Source organism: Rattus norvegicus, chromosome 4 (assembly GCF_036323735.1).
Source record: "Rattus norvegicus strain BN/NHsdMcwi chromosome 4, GRCr8, whole genome shotgun sequence".
NCBI lineage: Eukaryota > Metazoa > Chordata > Mammalia > Rodentia > Muridae > Rattus > Rattus norvegicus.
The window spans coordinates 157677540-157699644 of NC_086022.1; the positions used below are offsets into that span (position 1 = coordinate 157677540).

The following is a 22105-nucleotide window of genomic DNA, read 5'->3' on the forward strand; positions in this document are numbered from 1 at the left end:
GCTTGGATACCTCTAATAAAATACCAAGTAGAAGGCTGGACACCCAGGCACCACCTCCCTTTTCTCTGTTTTGGTTTTGAGACAGATTTTTCTAGCCAAGGCTGCCTTGAACTCCCTCTGTGGGTGGAGGATGACCTCAAACTCTTGATCCTCTTAAATGCTGAGATCACATTCATGTACCGACTGATTGGGGAGAAAAACTTAATACTTCTGTGCAGTGGATCAGTAGGTCAAGGCAGCCACCGCCAAGCTGACAACTAGTGCTTGATTCTCAGGACCTGGGTCCTCTAAAGAACAGGCAGAGCTCTTAACCACTGGGCTCTCTCCAGCCTTTCGGCTTGCTTCATAATGAATCTTTCCCACCCGAATCATCCCCTGCCTGGGAATTTCCCTACACATTTTATATCTCAGTGTTCAGCTGATCATCTCACAATTCAGGATAAGATTCTGTTTAGTATTCCCATTTCTCAATTCCGGATCAGTTTTCCTCTGCTGTCAATGAAAGTGGTTTTTGTTTTTCTCCCAGACACTACTTATTTGTATCGTCTTTCTCCTTCCTTCTCAGAAATCAACTGGGAAAAGGCAACACACACATCACTAAAGACGAAGGCCAAAGGGTAGCCATTGACAGAGGTACATTTCCTTACCACTGGAGTCTTTTGGTCCACCTCACAGCCATCACAGGACAGCTTAGGCTACAGCACAGTCACCTGAGGGACTCAGAAGGGTGAAGCCCACTGCCAGGAGACTATAACTGGACTCTTGTCCCAAAGTGTCCTGATCCCCCACCCCGCCACCCCCGCCTTTCTTTTAAAAGTTTTTTTTTTTTTTTTTTTTTTTCCAGACTGGGTTTCTCTGTTTAACAGTCCTGGCTGTTCTGGAACTCACTATGTAGAATAGGCTGACCTCGAACTCAGAGATCAGGGACCCGACTTGGATATAGGAGGTGAAAAGGAATTGAGAAATACCTCCTTTGTCAATTTCTCATCTTTACACACATGCACACACATGTGCCTGTGTATACACATGTACACCCCTACACATACGAGACACACACATACACACACCTGCACACATTCAGACATACGTGAATCCCTAATACACACATATCACACACATTCAGACATATGTGAATCCCTATACACACATACCACACACATATTCATGCCAATAAATGGCTGAGATTTTCATATTTTTCCACCACAATTTCCATAAAACATCGCCATAATACACACAGATAAAGGCACAAAGATGGTCACCATACCATAATGTCACAGAGAAAGTCTAGAAACATAAATGCCAAGGGGGATTTGTTTTTAAAGCGCTATTTATATTTCACCGTGAATGTCTCACTTCCTCTTATTTCCCTACATTTGCACAGTGGCTCTCCCAGCTCTCGGGTACTAGGGTGTTCTTCATGTTTCTTCTGTCCCCTCCTTGCCTGTGGCTAATATATTCTTTTTCAAAGCCAGCTGTAATGTGAGTGTGGAAAAAGGCTCCCTAACCACTCGTGTTGTTAGGAGGACTCTGTTAATTTGATATAAAGTGATTACTGTCTCCTTCAATACCACGTATTGTGTCTGTTAGAAAGCAGCCTCCCACAATGGACAGCCATGTACAGAACACTATGGACCCATTAAAGCAATGACTGTAGCTACATAAATGACTTGAAAGTACATCCAGCTCATATTTCTTCACTGTGTGTTGTCTTAAACAGATAAGAACAGATAGGACACAAGGTATCAACCAAAAGGCTGAAAAATCAACTCTCTGTATATTTGAACTAAGTGCTCGGGCTGGAGAGATGGCTCAGTGGTTAAGAGCTCTTCCAGAGGTCCTGAGTTCAATTCCCAGCAACCACATGGTGGTTCATAACCACCCATAATGGGATCTGATGCCCTCTTCTGGTGTGTCTGAAGACAGCTACAGTGTACTCATATAAATAAAATAAATCTTAAAAAAAAAAAAAAAAGACAGCACTGGCATTATGAATTGTGTAGTATAAGAGTTAGACTAATACTCTGTGGCAAACCAGTGAGCTCTAGGTTCATGTAGGGTCCCCTGGTTAAAAAATGAGGTAAAAAATATTTGAAAAACAGCCCATTTGTCAACCTCTGACCTCCATACACATGCTCACATGCGTGTTCATGCGCCTGTACACTTGCAGTTAGAAAGGTGATGCATCCTCCTGTATAGGCAGGCGCTCTGCTGAGCACTAGAGGAAAGTAAAGTGACTACAACACAGGTTCCACAGGAGGATCACGGTGAGACCTACCACGGAGCTAACGGTAAGGGGAAAAAAGGATGTCATGCTCACAGAGCTGGTGTTCCTAAGGGTCGAAAAAAAGAATGCAGGAATGTATGAGTTGTGCCTAACAGGGTGTTCTCAGGCAAAAGCCATACACAACAGTCAGGTATGGTGGCACAGGCCTGCAATCCCTAGTACTTGGGAGGTAGAGGCAGGAGGATCAAGAGTTCCAAACAAGTTTGAAATCAGCCTGGGCCATACCAGACCCATACCAAAAAGAAGAGATGGGTCGGTAAGGAAAGGGGCTCTACATCCTGTCTGACAACCTGAGTTCAAGCCCTGGAACCCATGTGGCAGAAGGAGAGAGAACCAGAATAAAATATCTTCCAAGCTGGGAAAATCAGTCACACAAGTAAGAGAGCGCAAGGGTAGTTTGTGTTACCAGATTGGATAGACGTGAGTAAGGAGGAGGATTAAGGCAAACTATTTTATTTCCTTTCCTGGTTTGTTTAGCAGTGCGGATACACCGTGGCTTCTGTGGAGAGGTCAGAGGACAGCTTGCTCTCTCCTACCACGATCTCAGCGCTCCAAGTCAGGTCTCCCGGTTTGGCAGCAAGTGTCCTTCCCTGCTGAGCCATTTTGACACCCTCTGCTGTTTTCACTATAAAACTAAGGATGTTTGGTTTCTCTTTACACAGGAGATCTATAAGATGTATAAACAAATTTGAAGATACCGAATAGGGCTGCAGACTCTGAGTATGAGTACAGCCAAGTTCAGGATGGTAGGTACCCCTTTGGAGCTAAGCAGAACTGAGTCCATAGTCCAGCATGGCAGATGCAGAGGCTGTAACTGACAGTGTTTCAGGAGCAGTGTTTGCACATTGCAAAGCCCTGCAGGCTCAGTGGTAGTTACTCTGACAAAGGGGGATGCAGTGGGACGGGTGGGGTGGGAGAAAACAGCTTTCTGGGTTGCAGGGGCAGCGGGAGCAAGAGCTTGCAGGACTGGACAGGATGCTGTACCTTTGATCCAGCTGCAAGGGAGGCTGAGAGATAAGGGGAATTTATCATAAATCACTAACCAAGCTAGGCAGGAGGTTGAGCATTTGGGCTCTGTCTGAATGCTAAGATATCTGGCAGGCTAGCACAGCAAAAGTGTGTCTGGATTTGGACTTTAGAAAGATCACAATAAGGCATGGTGGCACAGGCCCTTAAGCCAAGGACCCAGGAGGCTAAAACAGCAGATGAGGCCAGCAGGGGTTAGAGCGAACATCAAGCCAGGCTAGGCTATACTGCAAGACCCAGTCTCAAAGGTGATAAAAATAAAAGAAAAATTACTGGCTACATGGTAGAAACCACCAAGGAGATGCTTATTAAAAGACAATGACAAAGGACTTAAATATTTGACAGGAAATTCAGAATATCAGCTCTCAAAATCTTTAAAAAGTTTATCTTAGTGATGGGCGTGGTAGAGTGTGCCTTAGATACTCTCAAGGAAGAGGTGGGAGGATCTCTGTGAGGTACCCTGGTCTACAGAGTGAGTTCCTGGCCAGCTAAGGTTACATAGCAAGAAAAAGAAAAAGAAAATAAAATGCAAATTTGCTCTTAAGCAAACTTTCTTGAGAAAATCACATGGTGGGGTTGGGGATTTAGCTCAGTGGTAGAGAGCTTGCCTAGCAAGCGCAAGGCCCTGGGTTCAGTCCCCAGCTCCGAAAAAAAAAAAAAAAAAAAAAAAAAAAAAAAAGAAAAAGGAGAAAATCACATGGTTTCATTTTCCTCAGGAGAGATGGAAAACAGGAGGGACAGGGGCAGCCATGACAGAGCAGGAGCAACAGAGAGCCTCCACTGGGGTATTTACTCAGTAAAATTTTCCATCAGTTACTGTATAAAGGACTTTCTTGACACTATTCACTGTGGAATGCGAGAGCGAGAGTGAGAGAGGAAGAGAGAGAAGGAGAGAGAGAAAGAGCGAAAGAGAGAGAGCGAGAGAACGAGAGAGAGCGAGAGACAGTGAGAGAGACAGCGAGAGCGAGAGACAGCGAGAGAGTGATAGAACAAGAGTGAGACAGCGAGAGAACGAGAGCGAGAGAGAGTGCCAGCGAGAGAGACATCGAGACCGAGAGAGAGCGAGAGAGACAGCAAGAGCAAGAGAGAACGAGAGAGAGAGAGAGAAGAGAGAGAGAGATTGCTACATTTTGTTTTTTTGGGGGTTTTTTTGTTTTGTTTTGTTTTTTTTTTTGTTTTGTTTTGTTTTTTTTGTTTTTCCTTTTTTTGGAGCTGGGAACCGAACCCTGGGCCTTGTGCTTGCTAGGCAAGTGCTCTACCACTGAGCTAAATCCCCAACCCCGATTGCTACATTTTTAAAATGTGCTGCCTGCACCTGGAGAAACGGTGGCTGAGGGCTGCTGGCCTTCCTGCAGGGACAAACCTTTGGAAACCATCTCAGCAGATCTGCTTGCTGGATTGTTTCATATCGCTTTTCCATTCCTGCTGACCTTTATCTCAGCCAGGTTGGAGCCACAGATAACACCTTAAAAGAGATTCGGAATGCCTGTGTAGTCAAAGCAAGGTGTCCGGGACAGGGCTTAGGCAAGGAGAGGAGAAAGCGGTACAGCCAGCCGAAGCGTAACCAAGAAAGGAAATGACCTAGTAATATTCAAAGAGTAATAAGCTATTGTGGTTTAGTTACACAACAGTCCCCCAGTACCAGCAGCTGGCTTTACATGGAGCAGGCAGCTTCACATGCCAGAAGAAATTGCTGTATCAAGTGCAAGCCCTATTCCAAACTGCATGACCTTGGCCAAGCTGTCCTTAACGTTGTCATCTATAAAGTGATGTCATCTATAAAGCTATTGCACTGATAGGGAGATTGAGTAATACTACGTGTTAGAGTGTAAAGAACAAAGTTGTTATTGCTCTGAATCTCACGAAGTACAGGAAATCCGAGGTCATGAAATAGCATATCCTACCAGCAGACTTCCTTCAAGACATTTCTTTTTTTCCGGCTAGCTCGGGAAATCAATGGAGCAACATTTGACTAGCACGGAGACCGCGCCACTTTGAGGGGAAGCCCTTTGACTCCCAGCCCAGACACTAGGCAATCCATCTCCACACTCTTCTGCAGATATTTATGTCAACTTCAGTTTCTATTTGCTCTCTTGATGGCTGCTCTTTTTGCATCCTCAGGGGCTGGAGCAGCAACACTGGGAATTTAAAAAGAAAGCTAAGCCAAGAAATCAGTGCTGGCCATGGTGATACCCAAAGTCAATCCCCACCTCTTGGAAGATTGGGGTTAGAGAATCTCAAGTTTAAGGCTACTAAGCTACATAATGAGTTCAAGGCTAGTCTGGACAATTTTGGGGGGAGGGGGCTTCCTCAAAACAGTTTCTGTGGTAGCTTGGCTGGCAAGCACCAAGCAAAGTTCAATCCTCAGTACAAAGTGAGGGCTGGAGAGTTCAAAACAGCCATGCCATATTATAATTAGCCATAGCACATTACAAAAATATTATCTTGATTTTTTTTCAAGCATGAAATCTGGCACAGAGAATTCTGACTACTTTTGTTCTCTCTCTCTCTCTCTCTCTCTCTCTCTCTCTCTCTCTCTCTCTCCCCCCCTCTCTTTCTCTCTTTCTCTCTCTGTTTAAATGCAGGAATCTTACTGCTTAATATGTGGTATAGCATGTGTGTAGAGGCCAGGGGACAACTTTCAGGAGCTGGTTCTCCTGAAAGAAGATGAGTCTCAGGGATCAAAGTCAGGCTGTCAGAATTAGCAGCGACCACTTTGAGCCATCTTGCTGGCCTTATGGTTTTTTTTTTAAGATTTATTATTATTATATTTATTACTGTTATTGTTGTTTTGCTTGAGACAGGATTTCTGTTTACCCCTGGCTGTCCTGGGACTCAATCTGTAGACCAGACTGGTGTTGAACTCATAGATCTGCCTGTATTTGCCTCCCAAGTGCTGAGATTAAAGGCACAAGACTTATTATTCTTTAGATTTATCTTGTTTTATGCATATGAATGCTTTGCCTACGTGTTTGTCTGTGCACTACATATATTCCTGGTGCCTGGAAGTCAGAAGAGGGTTTCAGATCCTTTGGAACTGAAATTAAAGTTGCTTTTAAATCACTGTGTGGATGCTGGGAATTGAACCTGGGTCCTCTGGAAGGGCAACAAGTGCTCCTAATCTCTAGTTCTTCTTATTATCATTTTAAAAGATTCATGTTACTTTAAGTGTGTGTGTGTGTGTGTGTGTGTGTGTGTGTGTGTGTGTGCATGTATGAGTGTGTGTCTGTGCATTCAAGGGCAGATGCCTGCAGAGGCCAGAGGAAGGCATCAGATAGCTGGGAGCTGAAATTATAGGCATTTTAGAGACCTCTGCAGTGGGTCCTGGGACTGGACTCAGGTCCTCTGAAGGGGCATATCTCCACAGCCCAGCCCATTGCTTTCTTTCTTAAAATTGTTTTTCTTTTTTTTTTTTTTGGTTCTTTTTTTCGGAGCTGGGGACCGAACCCAGGGCCTTGCGCTTCCTAGGTAAGCGCTCTACCACTGAGCTAAATCCCCAGCCCCAAAATTGTTTTTCTTAAGAAAGTGTCTGGTAGCTGGACATGGCATGCACGCCTTTAGTCCCTGCACTCTGGAGGCAGGGGCAGCAGGAGGCCATGTCTGGTCTACTCTAGTCCCTGCTTCCCTTCACTACTTTGCTTACTTGGGGAAAGGAGTTTTATCTCCAAACCACTGTAGGAAGGGTGTTGCGGCACTGGCAGACACTGGCAAAGTGGCAGCACTTGTTTTAGTCCCTGCTACTCACTATGTCCTCTTCCCAGTACTAGTGAATACATCACCACCTCCAGTGACCCGTGAGACATGCAAATTCTCACTTTTTTTTTTACCCCAGATGTAGGGAATCAGACTCTTGTCAGGGCAGGGCCGGCAACCTTCAATAAGCCTTACAGGAGACTCTCATATACGCTAAAGCGTCAGGAGAATCACCGGGTAGAGAGGCTCCACGGCATAGCTGTCTGTGTCAAACTTAAGATGGTCGGGGACTGGAGAGAGGGTCAGCGGCCAAGGTACCTGCTGTGGAAGCCTGCCAACCTGCACTTGATTCCCAGAACCCATATGAAGTTAGGAGCCGAGAACAGACTTCATAAAGGTGTCCTCTAACCACGTGTGCCCTGGGGCCTGTCCACACAAGTACATAGATACAGCATTATAAACAAGCCAAGAAGCAGAAGTAGGATGGCCAGCACAGAAACGTATGTTGACATTCATATCTGAAATAAAAATGGAAGTCAGCTTTCCTCAGAAGTCGAATTTGGCTCCTGGGCTTGCCCAGGAGCAATGGCTTTGTGTCTGTTTATAGCTCCGCAAACTCGAGTTCCAAGGGTTTTAATCCCTGCATCCCCATTAAAGTCTGCAGTGGCCTTTATGTATGATAGTTTAGTTTGGGAAATGAGTGGCGGCTCGAGCCTTGTGTAGTTTTTTTTAGCTTCAGCCAGAAGCTTCTTTGCACAAGAGGTCTTCCTAGACCGCCCCGCCCCTGACTACTCAGAAAAGCACCTTTTCCTACTTTGCACGAAGGCATGGCACCCTCTTCTGGCCTTGGGGGCAACAGGTACAGTGACATCCATGCAGTCAAAAACATCCATACACATAAACATAAAGGAAACAGATGCTAATTTAAAATGGGTGTGTCGGTGTGTGTGTGTGTGTGCTGTGTGTGTGCTGTGTGTGTGTGCTGTGTGTGTGTGCTGTGTGTGTGTGCTGTGTGTGGAGGTATGTGTGTGTGTGTGGTGTGTGTGTATGGGGTGTGTGTGTATTGTGTGTGCTCTGTGTGGGGGTATGGATGTGTGTGTGCTGTGTGTGTGTATGTGCGGTGTGTGCGGTGTGTGTGTGCTGTGTGTGTGTGCTGTGTGTGCTGTGTGTGCTGTGTGTGCTGTGTGTGTATGTGTGGTGTGTGTGTGGTGTGTGTGTGGTGTGTGTGTGTATGTGTGGTGTGTGTGTGTGTATGTGTGGTGTGTGTGTATGGTATGTGTATATGTGTGTGTGTATATGTGTGCTGTGTACGGGGTGTGTGCGTGTATGTGCTGTGTGTATGTATGTGTGTTGTGTGTGTTGTGTGTGTTGTGTGTGTGTGTTGTGTGTGTGTGGTGTGTGTGTGGTGTGTGTGTATGTGTGCTGTGTGTGTGGTGTGTGTGTATGTGTGCTGTGTGTGTATGGTGTGTGTGTGTGTGTGTGTGTGTGTGTGTGTGTGTGTGTAAGGGGTCTAGAAAACTAAGAAAGCAGAAGCCTCACAATTTGAAGATTGCTTTTTCCTACTTGGTCTTCAGTGACACCCAGTATGTGGTCTCCACCCTGTACTGCAACCTGCAAGTCTCTTGCTTTCTTTCCATTTGGGTCCTCCTTTTAGCTTCTTTCCAAACACAGATAATGAATTAAAACAATTTATTTTAGCATCTGTTGCAGTTTGGATACGAAGCCCCCCTCCCCCAAGGCTCAGACTACTCACAGATGGGTCCACAGCTTGCCCGTGATGTGGATGGTGTGGGTGGGAATGAGAATGGAGGGCCCGGCTGCTGGCATTCCTCGGAAGGATATCTAATCCCTGGACCTGTCTTCTCTCTGCACCACTCTACCTGAGAGGAGCCTCCTTCCTCCTCCCCAGGCTCCCGGCTAGCGCCTCATCTCATCACACCCTGGCCCCCAGACAATGGAGCCAAGTGATAATGGACTGAAATCCTGGAATTGTGAGAGAATAAATCCTTCCTTGCTTAAGTTTTCTGGGATTTTTTCTTGTGACAAAAGAGTGGCTAATCCAGTATGTGTGGTGTGATTTCAGCCTCAACCCCTGGCTCCGTTCTGAAGGATGAAATGTTTAACAACCTCGAAAGGGGTGAACCACCTTTTGAGTCATTTGTTGGCCCTCATCTGCAAGCCACCAATCAGCAGAACAGAGGTCCTCCCTCAGTGGTTTTGTCTGCGCCTGAACTCAAAGGCACCTGCGCTCTGAGATCCTTCCTTCTCCTTCCCGCCTCTGATCTGGTCTATGTAAAAGTCAGTTAGGTTAACCTGATTTTCAGTTACTTACCACCTCTGGTTTCCTTGTCTTTAAACCCCCAACTCAGCACACATAGACCTCTGTTTTCTAATTCTAAGCCCATACCCTTCCCATAATCCTCTTTCCTCCACTCCCAGGCCGCTGTCTCTCCTTTCATTCCTTTTATCATCCATTCCCTAAATAGTCTCAAATGGCTTCTAATCTTCTCAGGGCTTTGTCTTCTAGGACTAATTAAAAACAGTTCACAAGGTGAATTCTGGGCCATAAAAGCACTGAGAACTAGGAGCTGCAGGGATCTACACCGCCACCTGGTGGCCGACTGTCAAATAGGTTTGGCATCCTAGCAACAGATCCTGGAGGCGGATACCCCCAGAGCACTGGTTGTTAGGAGAACAGGAGGACTTTCTTCAAACCAGCATTTTTTTTCTCCTTGTAATTATCTTATTATCTTTACAAGATTTTATTTTTACCCTCTAGAATTCATTAATTCCTTCCTTTCACTGGGACTGAACTTAGAGCCTCACCCGTGCTAAACAAGGGTTTGGCATACATCCCCAGACCTTCTACTCTTTTCTCTCTGCTAAATCTCCAAGATTTCTTTTTCTTTTTTGACTATCAGCTGATAACCTAACCTATTATTTCATTGAGAAAACAGAACAAAATGAAAGAAACTATCCATCTTCAGCAATAAATCTGGTTCCTACTCTATGCACACTCTCAGCTTCTTGTCAAACAGTGCGCAGCACAATGGTTTTTAGTGTATTCAGAGTGGTACAGTCGTCTTTCTGGTTTTTGTAAACATTTGTATTCTGTGCTTAAGAACCCCAGCACACAAGTGGAGGTCCGAGGATTGCCTTTTGAAACTGGCTCTCTTCTTTCATCATGTGGGCCTCACTCTGGAGCCCTGGCTGGGCTGGTTGACTCCTCTCAGCTATTTCAGTGTACTGTAGCCGAGTTCATTCACTACACAGTAGTCTGACTGCTTTTGAGGCTGTAGCACTCCGAGGGGGCACAACTGTAGTAGCAGAGACTGTCTGGCCCACAGAGCATAGGATACCCAGCCCCACTCCCAGGATCTGTAGACATTAGAGTTTCGTGACTGGGGCTGGAGTCTGAGAAGCATTTATACCCCAGGCCCTTTGCATACGGTTTCTTTTGTGTGAATAATTCCATATTGCCTCATGGCTGGCTCCTGAACCTTCTGTTTCTGCTCAACTCCTTCCTGAAGAGGCTTTCACCAACCGGACCACAGTATCAGAATGAGCAGACCCCTCCCTCCTTCCATCCCATCTGCCATGTCCTCATGTCCTTCCTGCATGGGGATGTAAATCTGCACTGGGATGAAAGCCGTTCCAGACATCAGTAGTGCCTGTTACACAAATGAATGAAAAAAAAAAAAACCCAACCAAACCAAACCAAGCATAAAAACAAACAAACAAACAAACAAAAAGCCACGTGCAAACAGCTTGATGAATAACAAATGAGCCCTTGAAAGAAATGATTCTAGGGGAAAGCGTATTCAGTATCCTCTCTGTTTTTATTAGAGGAAACATGTCTGAACAAACATGGCCTAGGGAGTGGTGGTGCACACCTTTAATCCCACAACTTGTGCCCAGAAGGCAGAGGCAGGCAGATCTGAGTTCAAGGCCAGCCTGGTCTACTGAGTGAGTACTGAGCGAGTTTCAGGACAGCCTGGGCTACACAGAGAAACCCTGCCTCGAAAAACCAAAAAGAAGGAAGAGGAGGAAGAGGAGAGGAAGAAGGAGGAAGAGGAAGAAGAGAAGGAGGAAGAAGAGAAGAGGAAGAGGAGGGAGAGGAGGAGGAAGAAGAGGAGGAAGAGGAGGAGGAGGAGGAAGAGGAAGAGGAATAGGAGGAGGTGGTGGTTGTGGAGTGCTTGCTCTGCCTGTGGTTCACTCCCCGTCACCACATGAACTGGATGTGCCTGCTCACATCTCTGATTCCAGCATTGGGGAGAGGTAGAGGTAGAAGGATCAAAAGTTCAAAGACATCCTCAGCACTTGCTTGCCATGGCGTATGACAGCTGAGCCCTATCTCTGGGACCCAGTGGTAGAAGGAAAGAACAGATTTCCACAGCTGTCCTCAGACGTCCACTAGTGCGCCATGGCGCAAACAATTAATACGCAAATATGATAGGAAATTAACGCAAAACCAAACAGTGATCTGATTCGTACATGATTTATGCAAGTGATTGTTTCTGAGTGACTGTCCTTCCGTGTTAGTAACCGACATTCTATAAGGAGTTATAGAGAATTGAAGAGTGAGAATGTTTAGACTGTTTTATCTGTAACTTTTCTAAGTTAGTATTTCTTTTTTTTTTTTTTTTTTTTTTTTTGGAGCTGGGAACCGAACCCAGGGCCTTGCGCTTCCTAGGCAAGCGCTCTACCACTGAGCTAAATCCCCAACCCTAGTATTTCTTTATGAACTGAAAATACAATGAGTGAATTTCAGGTTTTTTCCTCACTATGTATTTAACCCACTTCTTTTTTTTTTTTTTTTTTTTTTTTTTTTTGGTTCTTTTTTTCGGAGCTGGGGATTGAACCCAGGGCCTTGCGCTTCCTAGGCAAGCGCTCTACCACTGAGCTAAATCCCCAACCCCTTTAACCCACTTCTTGATTCATCTTGCCCTTTATGTCATTGTGATGCTGGACACAATTTCAGCTACTACTGAGTTTTCAAAACCAGGGCAAGTAAGATGCTCATCCTAGCCAGCATTCGCTACTCCGTGGGTTCTTCTTTCTCCCACCCTTTCCCACCCTTCCAACCCCCTAACATTAGATAGGAGAGAAAAAAGGGTAGAAGAAAGGGGGTGACTTTATCATTAGTCTACTTCCTGCTGATTAGGAGTGTTGAGTTTGTTGGGGCAAATTTGATCTTCGCTGTCAGAGTATCTAATTTCCTGTTTCCTCTTTGTGCGCTCCTTCAAAACAAACCTCCTACGACAAACAGCAACTAACCACCAATCAACAACCACCCCAACAACCAAAAACAATGCAACAACCAACTCCCTGGTATCCTCTGAAAAGTCTCCAGAACTCCAAATGTCACATAAAAAAGTATTTGTCTCTGGCAAAATGACACCCCTGCTAGGGGACGAGGCAAATCACAGTCGGCTCCTGTGGATGATCTGAAGCAGCCCCACATCCCACCCCGGGATTAAAATGAAAATATGCTCATATCTGTGTCTTTGTTTCTTTGTTCCTTTCTTAAAGATTTATTTGGGGCTGGGGATTTAGCTCAGTGGTAGAGCGCTTACCTAGGAAGCGCAAGGTCCTGGGTTCGGTCCCCAGCTCCGGAAAAAAAACAAAACAAAACAAAACAAAAAAAACCAAAAGATTTATTTATTTACAGTGTTCTGCCTACATATATGCCGGTGCACCAGAAGAGGGCACCAGATCTCATTACAGATGGTTTGTGAGCCACCATGTAGTTGCTGGGAATTGAACTCAGGACCTCTAGAAGAACAGCCAATGCTCTTAGCCTCTGAGCCATCTCTCCAGCCCCTATTTCTGTGTTTTTCAAGGACACCAAAATTCCTAAATTGTCACTACAGCTCATCTGATCAAGGTGCATATTACTAACTTATTTTTTGTTTTTGTTTTTGTCTTTTTTTCCTTTTTCTTTTTTTTGGAGCTGGGGACCGAACCCAGGACCTTGCGCTTGCTAGGCAAGTGCTCTACCACTGAGCTAAATCCCCAACCCCTCTGTTTTTAATTCCTAGTAAAACCACCAATACACATTTTAACCTTTACTTAGCCTTAATCCTACCAAATTTCAGAGAACATTTTCTGTTAATGTCTGTAATACTATAAGCTTAATAGATGTGTATTTCTTTTCAAATACAACAAGAATTGGGAGGGCATGATGGCACACACACTAGTCATCTCAGCATTGTGAACTGAGGCAGGGGGTTAGTGATTTGAGGCCAGCCTGAGCTATATAATGAGATCCTGTCACAAACACAAATGATGTGTGCTACCCTTATAAAGTAAGGGTGGTGGGGTTGGGGATTTAGCTCAGTGGTAGAGCGCTTGCCTAGCAAGCACAAGGCCCTGGGTTCGGTCCTCAGCTCCAAAAATACAAAAAAACATAAAGTAAGGGTGGTATAATCAGGAAGCCTAGAATTAAGAAAGGGCAGCCTATATGGTTTCTGTCTTCCTGAGACTGGGTAGGATAAGCTAGCCTCAGACTTGCTTTTTGCCCAGGTTAGCCTACAATTTTTGAAACAGAAACAGAGTAACCCCTTGTCTCAAATAGTAAGGCTCAATTATTCAATAAACAGAGCGAGGGTGAGCCACTCGCAAGATGTGCAGTAGGGAGAGCTTGGTGAGGAGAGCTTGGTGGGAAGTTGGGGTAGGCAGAGTACAGAGCAGCCGTGCTTTTGATTGATGAAGCAAACAGATGCGTTAAAAAGGGGGTCTCTCACTGAAAGTCAACCTCCTGGCACCCCCTTCCTGGCCTGTCTGCCCTGGTCCAAGCAACTAACGGTCACTGAACACCCTCTCGTCTCCGTGGCACTGCCTGACCAGTCTACAGAGCACTCCTTTCCCTGGCACCAAGCCCAGCTTGCTGTAGAACCCAGACTTAATCATCCCCATGTGCCCTGCCAGCTCTTCTGGATCTCACTGGCTCGGACAAACCCGCTTTCTCTCGCCAGGGGAATCGATGTACTGTTTGTACCATAAATTCCAGGCACTGATTTCTCCTCAGTCCTGTGACTAGACTTAGTTTTTGCCTCTCGAATCTGGTAAATGAGCACCGTTTGATCATCCGGGAGCACGGGTTGTTAAATTCGCCTGGCTACGTGCTGTACAGCTGTTTCTTCTAGCTCGAGGCAGTCCTTTCTGAGAGGGGAGGGGCCCGAGCTTGCCAATGGGAGGCTAAGGGAAACTTAAAACGTAAAACTCAGATGAGCCTCCCTGAGGAGGTCGGTTAAGCAATTGCTAGCACGGGGGCGTGGGGTGTGTGTGGGGTGTGTGGGTGTGGGGGTGAGGTTGGCGAGTGGGGAGCTGAGTGAGGGAACGTCTGCAAGCTGTAGAGGGAAATCCAATGACGAATCTCACCTATCCCCATGAGCTTCTTTTGATGACGAAGCTGCTGCCTTTGAGTCACCCGTGGGCAGATAAGTTATTCCCTATCCCTGCTCCGGTTAAGTTCCAGTCAGATCAGACTGGAATCAACTCTTTGGTGTATCATCGGTACCCTATCTGGGGTGAGTAAATAGGTGTTTGTGTCTTCCTAAGAAAAGTCATACAATATATTTAATAAAGGCGGGGCAGGAAAAAAAGAGGATCACTTAACTCACTTCTGTAATTTATATACTTAGCTGACTGAGATTTAGCCCCTATGCAAGGACAGCATGCAAGTCTGTGAAGAACCGATTATCAAAAAAAAAAAAAAAAAAACAAGGCCCTGGGTTCGGTCCCCAGCTCCGAAAAAAAGAACCAAAAAGAAAAAAAAAGAAAAAGAAAAAGAAAAAGAAAGAAAGAAAGAAAGAAAAAAGAGAAAGAAAAGAAAAGAAAAGGGAGACTTGGAGGAGAGAGAAAGACAAAGGATAAAAGGAGTGAATATTATCGAATGAATTAATGGAAACATAACCAAGGTTTTTTTTGTTGTTGTTTTTTAACACATAGTATATGCTAGCATGATATGAAAGAATGGCTGACTGATTTCCTCAGTTTGAAAAGCATGCCAAAGGAGACAACTGTTTCTCTAAGGTCGACCATTAAAATGTTCAGAAAAAACAAAAACAAAAACAAAAAAAACCCAACAACTGGGGCTCTCAGATGTGAGTCAAGATACCAGGAAAACCACTCAGCAGGGGAAAATGCCCAGCAGGGTGCCACATGGCTTCAGTCCTAGCACTCAGGAGGTGGAAGGGGATCTCTGTGAGTTGGAGGCTAGCCTGGTTTACAGAGTGAGTTCCAGGACAGCCAGGGCTAAGGAGAAAGCTGCTACCTACAAACAAACGAACAAACCAGCAAATTCCCAGAGAACAGCTTTATGCAAATTCCTTTCCAGAAATAACCCGTGTTCCCTGACTTTAGTAACATGCACCAACCATCAGAGGGTGTCTGCCCTGCCCTAACCCCATTCCAAAAGACCGAGCCTTACATATTACCTTTAGTGGACATGTTGTCACAGTGCTTTGCAAGTAACGTGCCTAAGTTGCACATCAGAGATGCTCCTGAAAGAATGGTGGTGGTTGTACACGTTCATAAAGTTCTACACTGCTTTTCAGATCTATGGCACCATGGCTCTGTTCAAGATTCCCTCAAAACCACAGTGTATAACCCTTAACGAGAGCAGCAGATGCTGTTACAGGGCCGAACTTGAGTTATTTCATCATTCTTGTCACTCTGAATAACACATACTGAGGGTTGGGGATTTAGCTCAGTGGTAGAGCACTTGCCTAGCAAGCCCAAGGCCCTGGGTTCGGTCCCCAGCTCCAAAAAAAAAGAAAAGAAAAAAAAAAAACAACCCACATACTGAAACTATGAAGTGGGCCAGCGAGGTGGCTCAGAAGGTAAAGGGACCTGCCACGATGCCAGATGACGACTCCCCCACACAGGCACCTTGGTATCCACGCATGGGTGTGTACACACACAAACACACACGAGGATGTAATTTTTAAAAGTAAAATAACTATGAATGTCAAATGCATTGGGGGAGTGTTTGCCCAGTAGTAAGTAGCCCTGGGTCCAATGGCTAGCACTCCCCTCCTACAAGTAGGCATGGTGGCCTAGCCTGGATGTGGAGGCTGGAGGACCAGAAAAAGTTCAAGTTCAGTTTTGACTGCATAGCAACTTTGGGGCATACCTTGGATACATAAGAATCTCTGCCTTAGATAGACAGATAGATAGATAGATAGATAGATAGATAGATAGATAGATAGATAGATAGATAGATAGAAGGAAAGGAAGAAGAAACAAAGAAAGGAAGGCTGGACATGGTGGTGTACACCTTTAATCCCAGCATTTGAGAGGCAGAGGCAGTTGTGAGTTTGAGGCTAGCCTGGCCTACATAGGGAAGTTCTAGGCCAGTCACAGCTATAAGGAAAGACCCTGACCTCCCCAAAACCCCCAAAAGAAAAAAAAATGTTAAGGGATCATGTTAAGTCTATTGGCTGTAGTAGTAACAGTCTCTCCTCTAGGCCAAAGCAGTAATGGTCTCTCCTGTCGTCATTTATATGTCTTTAATTAGCAAGACCAAATAAAATAAATAAGTAAATAAATAGTTCAGGGAGACGGCAAACACCGAGGTTATCAACAGTTGCACAGCAGTGTGATGCCAATCTGATATTAATCTCTGATATTAATCTTGATATTAATCTTGATACTCACGTTCTGTTTGTTGCTCTCCATCTCTCTATCGTAGCAAGATTTGATCCTTCTTCAAATTTCTTTTCAAGGCACAGCTTCCTGTAAATTGCAATCGGTCGTTAGTTATTTGGTTACTCGCTCTCTCTAATTGGGTTCCCTGAAAGAAGAGCCTGTGTGTCATCACCTGGACTGGAGGTGAGCTTTTTATCCATGCTAATGATATGTTAGATTAACTCAATTCCGGGATCCTTATTCAATCGCTGGGGAGGGCTAACAAGTGAAGCGTCTTGGGTGGAGGAAAGAAAGACAGTTGAACGTGCTAAAAAAAAAAAAATAACCTCTAGATTTTGAGTCGTGACCTGTCACCAACTAGCAGTTTCTCCATCTGCAAAATGTACAGTAAGTGAGTTAGGTGACCTTGCTGGCACCAATTCTGTGGTATTTTTCTTTTGTTTTAGACTTATGTTACTATATATATATATATATATATATATATATATATATATATATATATATATGAGTCTTGCCTACATGTCTGTATCTCTACTGTATGCAGGTCAGTGCCCAGGGAGGTCACAAGAACGTGCAAAGGTATCAGATCTAGAACTGGAGTTACAATGGATGGTTGTGAGGAACCATGTGGTGCTGGGAACTGAGCCATCTCTCCACCATCACAAAGAATACTGCTTATTTTGTCATGTAGGAGTTAGTGTTTGAAGAGCTACAACTGGAGCCCTCAGCACACTTGGGGGTTTAGCGATGTTCTGATCCGGCCAGTGGTCTGTGGTTGGCACCTCTCCCGTGAGGAGCCCACACTCACTTTCAGGTGCATCTCCTTTCTCCTAACCCTACTGCTTAAAACTGTACTGAAATCTTAAAAACCGAACAAACCCAGCTCTGCTTCACTAGCCTCTTTTCTTGTAGAAATACTTCCACAGTACAGAATAATCCTAGAGTGTTCTATCACATGGCTGTGATATGTTATTTATCCATTCACTTTTCATTGATGAACATCTGCCTTGCTTCTAGTTTTCAATTGTTGCAAATAAAGCTGTGAACAACAACAGGTTTAAAGTATTTGAAATAGCCAGTGTCACACTCCTTTAATCCCACCACTGAGAAGGGTGAGTGGGAGGGCAGCCTGGTCTACATAGAGAGTTTCAGGACGGTCAGGACTCCACAGTGAGACTCTGTATCCGAAACAATGACAAAACAGAACATTGGAAAGCATCTGTCCCCTTTTACCCTCACCTCCCTTCAGACCGTTTCAGTGAGTGACAGTAGTCAAGAATCATGATCCTGCTTAGCTAGCTATCAACATTACCATGTCTGCTTTCTCCACCCTTCTCCTGACATGGACAGGTGGCCTTGAAGGCGACCTGAGGCGAAGTTTAAACACTAGCTTGGTTGGAGACTTTGGCCACACCATCTCACCCTCTCCATAACTCCTCCTCCTCTTCCTCATCTTCCTCCTCTTCCTCCTCCTCCTCCTTCTCCTCCTCTTCCTCCTTCTCTTCCTCTTCCTCCTCCTCCCCCTTCTTCTTCCTCTTCTTCCTTCTCCTCCTCTTCCTCCTCCTCCCCCTTTTCCTCTCCCTCCTCCTTCTCTTCCTCCTCCTCTTCTTCCTCCTCCTTCTCTTCTTCCTCCTTTTGCTGAGCTGGTGTGCATGGCTAGTTGTGCAGCCATCTGGCTTTAGCTTCCCAGGTGCTGGGACTGAGGGCAGATGCCACCACAGTCCATGACAAAGGTCTCTTTGCCTTTTCTCTTCTTCTGATCCCTTCTCTTTCTCCTGAGAACCCCCTATCACCTTCGGAGTCACTCTCGTTTTGGAGAAGCACAACAAACATCAGCCCCACAGTGGCCTTTCACTTCAAATAAATATGCTTTTCTTTAAAAGTGAGGTTCTGTCTCAGTGCACCGGTGAGGGTGCTTGCCGCTAAGCCTGACAACCTGAATTGGATCCCTGGAACCCAATAGTGAAGGAAGGAACCAAATCCTACAAGTTACAGGGAGACCCCCCACAACCCTCCCCCCCTACGTGGGGGTAGGGTAGAGATATAGTTGAGTAGGGAAATACTAGCCTAGCATGTGGTCAATCCCCAGTACTTTGTTGAAAAAAAAGTTAAAGTGATTAACTCACAGAATAGCTCTTCATGCTTACAGATTAAACTGGGAGAAACTAAGACCAGTTTGAAAGGCAGTTAGCCTTTCATCCTTTCTCAAACACTTAGGGAGTAAGTCACTTGATGACTGAATTACCCACAAATTTGTTAAGTCAATTTTCCTCTGGCTTAAGACCCTAGTGGACATGCCAGAGAGATGGCTCAGAGGTTTAGGGTCCCGAGTTCCATTCCCAGCAACAACAGGGTGGCTCACAATCATCTGTAATAGGATTTGATGCCCTCTTCTGGTGTTTCTGAAGACAGTGACAACGTTCTCATATAATCTAAAATAAATAAATCTTAAAAAACAAATGACCCTAGCAGACATCTTTCATGGCTAACACAGTTCCTTCCTGTCCGCGGTCCAGTTACCTCTGCTTGGACTCACTTGAGGCTCAGTCTCCGTGAAGTTACTCTCAGAAAGATCCTCTCAGATAAGCCACTTTCTCTACCCGGCACCTGGCGGAACACACAGTTCTGTCCTGATTCCTTCACCCGTTAGTTACATTTCCCTTGAGAAGATTTACATGCCTGATGGCACAGGCCTGTAGTTCTAGGTACTCTGGATCTGATGCAAGAGGATCTACAGTTTCAGTCCAGCCTGGGCTACAAGGGGGAGCTCAAGGCCAGAGAGCCCCTGACTCAAAAATTAACAAGGGAGGGAGTGTAGCTCAGCGGGGGCTCCTTCCGGCGTGACCGAGTCGGTAGGTTTCCATCCTCACTTACAAAGACTTCCCCAGCTACGATCTATGCTCTACCGGTTTGTCTAACATGTGAGGTCCAGGAGGGCGGGGCTCTTGGCCATGTGCTTGGCCGAGGGCCTGGGACCGGGTAGATGCTCCGTGGACATCCGCAGGGGCGATTCCGAACACCCTCCTCCCTCCACCCTCCACCCACCTCGACTTCCCGCCTCTCACCCACCATCCCCGCAGCTGCCCGGTGCCGAGTTCCGCCCAACCGCCCGCTTGGCAGCCCCGCTCTGCTCCGGGCGGGCGTAGCGCCGGAGTGACAGCACCACCGCCGCCACCGTCTCAGCCGTTAGCCCCGCGCCGTCGCCAGCCCACTTTCCGTTCCGAAGGGTCCGTTGACGGAGGAAAACGTGCCGGGCGCCCGCTTGCTCGCTGCGTCCGCCCTGCACGCTCCACTTACCGCGGAGGCAAAAGTCCCCTCCAGGGTGGCCGGTCGCCTGTGTCCTGCTTGTCACCTGGCCACCAACCGACCGGCCGTACTCTGGGGTCCCCGAACGTGTCAGCTCCCCAAACCTTCACATCTTGGGCTCCGCCATCCTCCGCGCCTCCCTTAAAAGGGTGTTGACATTGCTGCTTTAAGAGATACGGATGCCCCTCGCGCCTCTTTGCCCCTAGGACGGCTCAGAGAGGGCTCCGTGGAAGGGGCTGGGGAACCCCTTCACAGCCCCAGTGTTCCCCTTCGTCTCCGAAAGGACTCCGGTGCGAGTTTGGCGCTTCGGTATCATAAAGGTCTGATACCCCGTTGGTGCGTGGGGGTAACGCTCAAGCAGACAGCACCGCTAGGTTTGGGAGGCGGAAGACCAGGCTTGCAATGACTGCGGGCCAAGTCTGCAAGATAACGTGGCTTCTGAGGAGCGTGTGGAGCTGGGGCTGGCAGGGTCTTTTTTTTTTTTTTTTAATAAAGGTCGGAATTGCACCTCTCAAAAGGGGTATTGCAGTGAACAAACATGCGTGTGCAAAGGTGTGTAACTGAGTACATCGCTAGGGGACTCTTAAATGCCAGTAGGCACACACCGGAAGGCTGAGACAAGGGAGAAGGGAGGGGAAAGAAAGGAATGCCAAGCAGGAGAGAGGGAGAACAGGACCGTCACACATTATTTTGGCTTTTTTATTTTTTTATTTTTAAGATAGGGACTTTATATAACCCAGGGTAGCCCCAAAATCGCTGTGTAGTTGAACCTGGCCTGGCCTTAAATTCCTGATCATCATGTAGGATTAAAGGGCCAAAGGAAAAAACAACCTGGACCTCAAGCTCAAGCAAGGGCCAAGAAAAAGAAACCCATCAATCTGTGAACAGGAAAACCCACCAATCCCAAACTCAGGAATTGAAATCCCATCAAGTCTACATCCTAGAAAGCCCCACCCCCACCCCATAATCCCTAGCTAAATCTTGCTTTCTGCTCACTTCCCTGTAGCTTCTCTACCTAGCAGAGACAGCCACCCTCCGGGATTATCACCTCCCAATAAATCTGTGTGAGGTTCATTGTACAGTGTAACTTGGTGGCATTCCTTGGCTCCCAATTGCCAGGGTACCTTCCTAAGCAGAGCATAACACTTTTTGTGGGAAAACTCCCCTTGCCAGAGCAGAAATGTAACACTTCTGTGGGAAACTTTCTCCCCAAACAGGAGCAGATCTGTAATACTTCTGTAGGAGAAGCCTTTCCCCTTAGAGCTGCAACACTTCCTGAATACCAGGGTAACAAGTATGGTCCACCGCACTTAACTTTGGTTTGCCTTTTTTTTTTTTTTTTTAAAGATCTCTCTCTCTCTCTCTCTCTCTCTCTCTCTCTCTCTCTCCCTCCCTCCCTCCCTCCTCCCTCCTCCATCCCTCCATCCCTCCATCCCTCCCCCTCCCCCAACTCTGGAAGGGCACCAAGCACTTTGAACAGCTGAGCCAGCTCTCCAGCCCTGGTTTTGGCTTTTTTTTGGACAGGGTCTCACTGTGTACCACAGACTAGCCTTGAACTAGTAGCAGTCCTCCTGTCTCAGTCTCAAGTGCTGGCCTCAAACTCAGAACCACCACATATAGTCCATACATTGTTAATGGGTATGTAGACAGATAAATGGGACCCCTCCCCAAAAATGTTTGGAAAACTGGAAATATTTATCGAAACATAGGTCTACATATCTATGAAACCATACAATTAAAAAAGGTGTTAGAATGTTTGTTACAAGGACTTTGGCTTTTTTTTTTTTTTTTTTTTTTGAGCTAGGCTAGGCTCTCTGAGTATCCTTAGACCAGGCTGGCCTCAAACTCCGAGATCTGCCTGCTTCTACATCCCTTGTGCTGGGATTAAAGGCATGTGCCACCACCGACCGGCTCTTGACTCTCATTAATACATTTATGAGGAGGTGCATGTGGAGGTCAGAAGACATCTTGTGGGAGTTGGTTTTCTCCTCATACCACATGGGTTTGGGGTATTGAACTGAGTCATCAGGCAGGGCAGTAGGCGTCTTTTCCTGCTGAGCCATATCATAGCCTTGGTTCTTGCATTCTTGAAAGAATTAAGAGACACAATTCAAGCAGAAGTTCACTAGCAAAGCAAGCAGA

The 22105-nt window shown here is 46.1% G+C and overlaps 1 protein-coding gene across 5 annotated transcripts in view; it reads right to left on the minus strand.

The window, feature by feature from the left end:
• Slc2a3 (solute carrier family 2 member 3) overlaps positions 1 to 20495 on the minus strand; it is a 65148-nt gene extending 44653 nt beyond the window's left edge. Inside the window, exons 1-3 of one of the 5 annotated variants that reach the window (XM_063285612.1) lie at positions 19727 to 19869; positions 19194 to 19264; positions 16667 to 16744 (exon numbers count right to left, since the gene is read on the minus strand). In XM_063285612.1, coding sequence (XP_063141682.1) covers positions 16667 to 16687 — 21 coding nt within the window. In that variant the 5' untranslated portion in view covers positions 16688 to 16744; positions 19194 to 19264; positions 19727 to 19869. Of the gene's footprint in view, positions 1 to 16666; positions 16745 to 19177; positions 19265 to 19722; positions 19875 to 19954 lie in introns of those variants that run through there. The other 4 variants (XM_006237296.5, NM_001412552.1, XM_063285613.1 and 1 more) reach the window with 4 other exon arrangements.
• Between the last annotated feature and the right edge of the window lie 1610 nt (positions 20496 to 22105).